This window comes from Castanea sativa, chromosome 7 (assembly GCF_040712315.1).
Source record: "Castanea sativa cultivar Marrone di Chiusa Pesio chromosome 7, ASM4071231v1".
NCBI classification, from domain to species: Eukaryota; Viridiplantae; Streptophyta; class Magnoliopsida; order Fagales; family Fagaceae; genus Castanea; species Castanea sativa.
In genome coordinates, this window is record NC_134019.1 from 2,964,927 (window position 1) to 2,972,715 (window position 7,789).

General features: G+C 35.8%; 1 protein-coding gene across 2 annotated transcripts; it reads right to left on the reverse strand.

Annotated features, from left to right (window-relative positions):
* Positions 1 to 220: 220 nt before the first annotated feature.
* LOC142643312 (sucrose synthase) lies at positions 221 to 6,712 on the reverse strand. Of its 2 annotated transcripts, none has more exons than XM_075817880.1 (14): positions 6,575 to 6,712; positions 4,265 to 4,398; positions 4,046 to 4,172; positions 3,767 to 3,918; positions 3,479 to 3,671; positions 3,045 to 3,380; positions 2,854 to 2,949; positions 2,577 to 2,750; positions 2,354 to 2,470; positions 2,087 to 2,253; positions 1,773 to 1,997; positions 1,118 to 1,681; positions 869 to 1,007; positions 221 to 564 (listed from the first exon to the last, which is right to left on the reverse strand). In XM_075817880.1, the coding sequence occupies exons 2-14, from the start codon at positions 4,360 to 4,362 to the stop codon at positions 532 to 534; spliced, it is 2,421 nt and encodes an 806-aa protein (XP_075673995.1). In that variant the 5' UTR covers positions 4,363 to 4,398; positions 6,575 to 6,712; the 3' UTR covers positions 221 to 531. The 2 variants fall into 2 exon arrangements, with proteins under 2 accessions (XP_075673995.1, XP_075673996.1); XM_075817881.1 differs by lacking the exon at positions 6,575 to 6,712 and adding an exon at positions 5,176 to 5,275.
* Positions 6,713 to 7,789: the final 1,077 nt, after the last annotated feature.

The following is a 7,789-nucleotide window of genomic DNA, read 5'->3' on the forward strand; positions in this document are numbered from 1 at the left end:
CAAACAATTAATGGTTTAAGCTCGAATCCACATGGTTGGGTGGATGATAAAATTGACAATGGTACAAAGCAAATAGTTGATTTTTCTTTGTTATACTATTCTAGCACACAAGCTCTATTGGGAACACTGAAGCAATGGACCATGCTTTTAAATTCCTCCATACCCCTCAAGTCTTCCATTTATGCATTTTTTTCCCCCATTTAAATTAACACCGAAGGCAGAGGAAAAAATGATCTTTGATTTATTTCCATCACAACGAAATAATTGAAACTAAGAAAGCAAATACATTTTACAGCAGATAGAAAAGTCAATCATCACAACTTTGAATTGAATGGAAAATGGATGACCAAGTTCAAACATTCCCAGCAAGCATCAAACAAAAAAGAACAAAAAAAAAAAAAGCTTAAACCTATTTTTAATCACATATCTCGAAAACCATGGCCATTATTTCCTCAGAATTCAGAAAAAAACTCAACTTGTTCTAGCCCATGCAATGCTGCCGCTTTTTTTTTTACCCTTCAAATTTCAATTTCATTTCTCGACGGCAAGAGGAACGGACTCAGCCTGAAATGTTAAACAAGACAATTGAATCAAAACCAGAACAACAAATATCTCATTTGTGAAAGCAGGAATGTGAGAAAAGAACCAAGGAATGGTTCATCAAAGTTGTTCTTTTATAAGGAGTGGAAATCAAGACTATTACTAACATGGGAATGAGGATTAAAGGTCACATTTCTAGTAAGAAATATATGTGTGCGAGTGTATGTTCATATATACTGGTAAATAGAAATATATGTGTGCAAGTGTATGCTCATATAAACTGGTAGATTAACCATGGTGAAATTATTCATACTAGAAAGAAATTTACCAGCTTACGGTACTTGAGAGCATAGAACATCTCAAGATAACGACGGCTCTCACGGCGATCCAGATTAGACACATGCTTCCAAAAGCCATAAACCCCAGTAAGGGTCAACAACCTCTCGGAATAAATCTGCCATGTGTACCTGTGAAGCAAAGCAAAGAATTAGATATTTGATTAAAAACAGTACCAAACAATAATACAAGTGTGAAGAGGAGGAAAGTCAGTTTCAGTTTCAGTTTCAGTTTCACTTACTTCTCATAGATCCGCTTCAATCCTCCCTGAGAAATTTGGTCCCAGTGAGAAGGGTCTTTCGTACACTTCTCAAAGAAGCCTACGAGGAGCTCGGCTGCTTGTTCACCATGATAAGGATCAATGTGGAAGCCTGATTTACCATGTACAATAATCTCAGCTGGGCCACCATTACAAGTAGCAAATGTTGGCAATCCACAAGTCATGGCCTCAACAACTGTCAACCCAAAAGCTTCATATACGGCAGGCTGCACAAAGGCTCCCCTTGTATCAGCAATAACACGGTAGAGTTCACCATTCCTCACTCGGTTCATCTGGGAAGAAATCCATCTAAACTGGCCATTCAACTTGTAGGTTTCAATAAGAGTGTGCATTTTCTTCATCTCAGCTTGCTCTTCCAAGTCCTTAGACTCCTTTCGCCGATCCCCAGCAACAACAACGAGGTTAACCAACTCACGAAGACGTTTGTTCTTACCGTACCACTCAACAAGACCTGTGATATTTTTCACACGATCCAACCTGGCCATTGTGAATATAATGGGCTTGTTCTTGTCTTTCAATACACACCTGTTAAGACAGCAATACAAGAATTAAAAATCTGTTCACTTGGAAATAGGAACTGGAAATAGAAGAAAAGGTAAATTAGACTAAAACTCACAAGTGTTCTTCGTTCTCCACAGAAGAGTAAAGGAGCTCTTCAATTTCGGGGTGGAAGGCTGTCAACCTTTTCTTTTCCTCAGTGTAGGAGAAGTAAATATCCATATCTGCTCCTGGGGAGACGATGTTGAATTTAGGATCAAACACATTTATCCCGTGAACAACGCGATAAAGTCCGGGAAGGGTGAAGGAAGTGTGACTCTCATATTGACCAACAGTGTCTTTGCTAAAACCATGAAAGGGAAACAATGTTAGCCTCAAAAGCAATGATTGATGATAAAAATAAATATACCATAAATAAGAGGATTGTCTCACCTTCCAGCAATTTCTTGGAAAGTACTGGTGATAATGAAATCGGTATGATTCATGGCAATAAGATCAGCAGTAAATTGGCAAGAGAAGTGGTACTTCTCCTCAAATTTTTTCCAGTAAATGTCAGATTCAGGGTACTTTGTCTTCTCAAGAGCATGGGCAATGGTGCACTGCAAGAGACAGGGAACAAAATGAGAGCTTATTCAATATTTTAGGTTGCAAAGCAAAACTGATGACCAAATGCAGTAAAAATCACAAGAAATAACAAACCTGTGTAACACCAAACTTATGTGCCAACAATGAGGCAACAATGTTTCCATCACTGTAATTTCCAATGATCAAATCTGGCTTCCCTTGTAACTCTTTATTAAGTTCTTGTGCAACATCCTAATATAATCAAATAAATTGTTCAATTTTAGATTCTCATAGACAAAGGCCACAAAAGACACTATGATACCAATAAGCCCCAAAAACCACTATAATTAAAGTTCACCTCGGTGTAATTCTCTAGATATGGCCAAACTTCGAATCTTGAGATCCATTTGCGGACCATTCCCTTCTCATCTCTAAAAGGAACTCGAAGAATATGTGCATGCTCACACCCAAACACTTTCTCAAGACGCTGACCACATGTGGTTCCTGCTGCATCAGGGAGGAGTCGGGTGACCTGTGTATAGAAATCAAAATTAAGCATTAAATAGAGGAAACATTCACAAAGTTATACGCATTTATGAGCTAAAATTCTTACACAAAACCTAAGCGAGACTTACAATGAGGATTCTGGGGGTGATATCCAAGCCTTGATGCTTGATACGCTTAAGCATCTCACTCTCCAAGGCCCGAACTTGATCCAAGATATAAACAACCTAGATGTGAATCAAAACAGTCCAAATTAAACAAATTGACACAACACAACCAAATTTGAAGTTAGACATGACAAATTAGGCTTGTAAAATCTAACCTGGCCACCAGTGTCAGGGTATCCCAACACATTATCCTGGGCAAAGTAACCATGGGGAGACATGATCACAACGTTAAAGACCATAGGGATTTTGCCAAGAAATGTCTCGAGGGTGCAGGGGTCAGGAGCTTCAAGAAGATCCAAAAGAAGTTGGATCATTTCTAGTACGCGCTCAGCTGTGTCACCCCAACCTCTCTCCAAACCAATCTCCTGGAACTTGTGCTCAAACGTAGAATAAGGGGTTTCAGGGGCAAGTGTAGTCAGATACTCCTCTGCTTTCCTTAGTACATACTGGAGGGAATCCACGTTGTGAATTCTGTCATTCAGCATCATAGTCTGCAGAGAAACACCATTGAAGAAGCCATATAATTATTGCTAAAATTCGCATATATTGAAACAATGTGGATCAAAGACAAGAGTAAATTGAAACAGACCTTGCCCTTGTAGCAGTGAACTCTGAGAAATTCAAGCAGTGGGTGCATGCTCTCCTTGTCATGGAAGAGCTTCGCAGAAAGGTGACGGTTAAGGAACTCCACGCCATTTCCAATGGACTTTGAAAGAGTTGGGTGGGGAAATGATGCAGTGAAGGGTTCAAAATCCAACTCAAGCACAAAGTTCCCATTGACACTGCACATTCAAATTAGCATTTTAGATCCTTAGGTCCCTAATTTTTTTTGGGTCCAAGCAAAATACAGAACACAAGAAAAAACAAGTAAAGTTACCTTCCATCGACGAGTTCTTCTTTGAAGTGCAAGTACTCGGGCACACGCAACTCCTCAACAACAAGAGCATGGACATTCACTCTTATGTATTCCCAAACACCAGGCCTAGGACGAACAGCCAAGGCAACCCATGGAGGCAGAACAATGGCTTCCTATAAATATAACCATAAAAAAAAGTTAAGTACAGCAAAAATCAGCACGAAACTAACAAAACTATACTAAAATTAGCACAAGCCAAAACCGGAATGTGATCTATAATTCTGTGTTACTGTTACCAACCTGAGCGGCTCTCAAAACTTCACCAAAAGGGCCATCCAAAAGTGTCTTCCTGTTAGCTTCAGGGATTGCTTCTACCTCAGCAATTAGCTGATGGTGTTGCAAAATTCCTTTTCCCTTGCCTTCAATCCTACAACACCACATATGAATTTGATCACAATTCACAAAATTCACAACCTATGCTAAAATAAAAATGGAAAAGAGAGTTAGATCATGAAGTACCTTGAAAGTAGTGCAACAATTTCGTTACGGTTAGCAGAGAGGGTCTCATCCAAACGCTCACGGAGGCTATGGACTCTGGTCAGAGCACTTCCGGCCATGGCCAACTTCTAAAAATTCTTACAAAAACCTTAAAACTGCTAGATCAAAGACAGAGACACAAACACAAACAATAAACAAAGACTGTGTTAGGTAATATTCAACAACGGATCCAACTTTATCCAAAAAATTTAAGACAGAATATAAATTAAGAAGAAGATGGATAAACCTCACAAACAAAGTCAAGGACGCAAACACCAAAAAGTAAAATATATATAATATTAATTCTGAGAAGCCATAGATTTTTCAAAACCTAACATCCCCACCAACTACATAGAAAATTATTAAACAAAAAGATTTATTGTTCAACTATTTTTGCCGTCTAAAACCAGTGCTCAGAGAATTATTGTATGAATCTATCTATGCACAGTACGATCTTTCTCTAGTGGCTTTTTTGCAGCATAACCCCTCTTTTAATTAATTTATTGATCAATTTTATTATTATACGCTAAACTTCGCTTTAGATCACCAAAAAATATTCACAACCATCCATGTCCATGGCCATAGGAGTAGTGTTTGCCAGGTAAGAAAGTGCAGAGCAGATCCATTGTAAACATTTTCGCTTAGTGAGACTAAAATAAGCATATGGTTATCCATAAAAAGCATAGATCAGATGGAGCTTCTTTAGCTTGAAGAGAAGTATGAAGACCCAGATCAAAAACTAGTAAGTTCATAAAAAAAAATACTAAGAAAAGAGTTTTTTTTCTCTCATTGAAAAAAAAAATCACAAACATTTGAGAAGCATAACTGGAAACAACAAAGAGAGAAAAAGAAAGAAGGAAGAAGAAAAAAAAAAACAAAGAGAATAACGGTACCAGAAAAACAGAGAGGAGAAATGAAAAAGGGTGGTGGTGCAATGAGAGTGTTTTTGGCTAAATTTATAGACAATGGAGCGCGAAACAAAGATGGTAAAAGGTAACAAAACAACCACTTGCTGTGGTAAAAAAAAAAAAAACACATATTCCCTTTTGTTTTGTCTAAATTCTCCAAAGGTGGGCCACGGAAGATTCAACTAGTGATTCGCGGGACAAGGGTAGTTTGGTAAAAACATTGACATAAAGTAAATTTTATTACAAGTCAAAGAAAATGGCAGGTATATACTATACAGTTATACACAGATGGAGTTGCGTTTTTTTTGTGAGCAGTTCTTATCTGTAAAGAAATCTATGACAGGTTTTGGTTTTACCACAATTACATTTTTGTTTGGTGTATTTTGTCAGACTGATTTTACTTTAAAAATACTCCTAGATTTGATTAAAAGATATATGTAAAGAAATTTAGGTAATAGAGTTTTACTTAACATAAACTATCATAAACATTAAAAAAAATTGGGTGTTTCTGTTAAAATAAAGTATCTATTCTTTTCAACGAAATAAGAGGACACTAAATAAGATTTTTTTTTTTTAAGTTAAAACCCCACACACATAAGGACAAATAAATTGTATATATCTTTGTAATCCACTAAAGATTACGTGTAATTCATGCGTGAGGAGAGTGAAAAAAATTGCAATTTTCTGACAAAACTTGGACCCCAAGCCAAGACAGGAAAATATTTTATTCAGTCAAGGAAAATTTAATTGGAATTGGAAAACAAATTTACGGTAATTTTGGCAGTGGGGTGGCCCATGAAGGAACCCAGAAGCTACAAAAGCAAATGTGGCGGGGCCTAGTTTCGCTCTCTTTTGGTGTTTGTGTGTAATGTCTGGATGGTGATGATCACAACTAGAATTTTTAGACACTAGCCTATGGCGGTAGCCAATGTTAACAGGATTTTACTAATGTGCCCTAAGATGCACTATTTTTAGAAAAAAAAATTATCAAAAATTGAAAAAATTTTAACGGACCCATGTTAAAATCTGACCCTCTCAATCGGCATTGTACAAATACCATTTTATTTTGCCCCTTTTACGGTATGCGTAGTGACATGTTTAGTAGAAGCCTTAAAAAAAAAAAAATACAAGCAGATTGGATTCATGCATCATGATAAACATTATAATAAAAAAATCACAATCATAATATAAGTAAATAAATTTTTTAGAAGGTCCTTTATCCATGACGAATATGCTACCTAATTTGAACATTTTTAGCCTTGGACGGACTTAGATATTATAAACAAACATGTAGTGTATCAAAGTCATTAAAATAAAATCTTGTAGCATATGGATCAAACAATAATAATAAAATATATAATATGTGAAGCAACAAAAATTTTACCTTTGGGACAATGCCAACAATGCCACAACGCAATGAGAAGGAAAAAACAAAGAAAATGAAGACAGAGCTTCAAACTTCAAAAGATGAAGTAAACGCAACGCAAGAATGCAAAGAATGAAAGGAAAGCACGGAGGGGGGTGATGAAAGTGTGAGGCCTAGACATCCTTATATACTAAAATTGAAGGACCTGTTTGGTTTTTTCAAGAACTGTACACCCACCTCTGTTTTCGTGTGAAAAGGAAAAAGCCATTATTACCGCTATACCTTCCTGTGGTTTCAGTGTTACTTTGTTAGTATCGCAAATACCGCTTTTCGCTAACCCCAACTTTTCCCATGTGAAGATCCTTTTTCCTTATCCATTTCCTTCTACGTACTCATTACTTTTTATTTTTTTTAATTAAGTCCTTTGTCTTTTACTAAATCCTTCTTCTTATTAGTTTTTATACATATAAAATGGTAATATTTTTGTACGCTGAAAAAATGAGAATAAATAAGTGTCTGTTTGGTTGCGAAATTTGAGTGATGTTGTTTGAAATTTTTTAAAATACGTGTAGTAAAAAAAATACGTAAAAATATGTATAATGTTGTTTAAAAATTAAAAATATATGTTTATAATATTCTACCAAACGGCCTAAGGATCTGTTTGGTTTAATATTTCAAACTCACATTTTTATATTTTAAACGATATTATACATATTTTTATACATTTTTTCACCCACACATATTTTAAAAAATTACAAAAATTTCATCTCAAACTACTCTACTAAATACCTCCAAAATATCTCTTTCTTTTTCAAATATGAGGCACATGCTGACATGCTTTTTTTTTTTTTTTTAAGGTGCACCTTGGTTTGGTTCCTCTTGTCTTTGACTTAACCATAGTTTGCTTTGCTTCTTTCTGGTTTTTTCTTTTTTTGTCTTTTTTACTTTTTTACTTTTTCCTTTCCTTTCCTAGGTGACGAACTGATAAATGGTTTTGGAGCCGATTAATCATAAATGATCAGACATATTATTTGACAGGGCATTTGGTAAAGCATACAAGGGAAAGGACAAGGAATTGCGTTTCTCCAAAAAGTGACGCTGTTTATCGTAAGCAACGTCATTATTTACAAGGTTATTTATGTCATTTATAAGTTTATAAAAATTACGGTTAATATTAATCAAATCAAGAGAACAAATAATTTGAAACATACGTCCACTTAGATTAAATTATAA

Bases quoted from the DNA above. Each gene is read 5' to 3' on its own strand.
- LOC142643312 (XM_075817880.1), bottom strand. From the start codon at position 4,362: ATGGCCGGAAGTGCTCTGACCAGAGTCCATAGCCTCCGTGAGCGTTTG. The intron at 1,998-2,086 runs GTGAGACAATCC...TCATGGTTTTAG, and splicing joins TTCCAAGAAATTGCTGGAAG to CAAAGACACTGTTGGTCAAT. The intron at 565-868 runs GTAAATTTCTTT...TTAACATTTCAG, and splicing joins CTCTCAAGTACCGTAAGCTG to GCTGAGTCCGTTCCTCTTGC.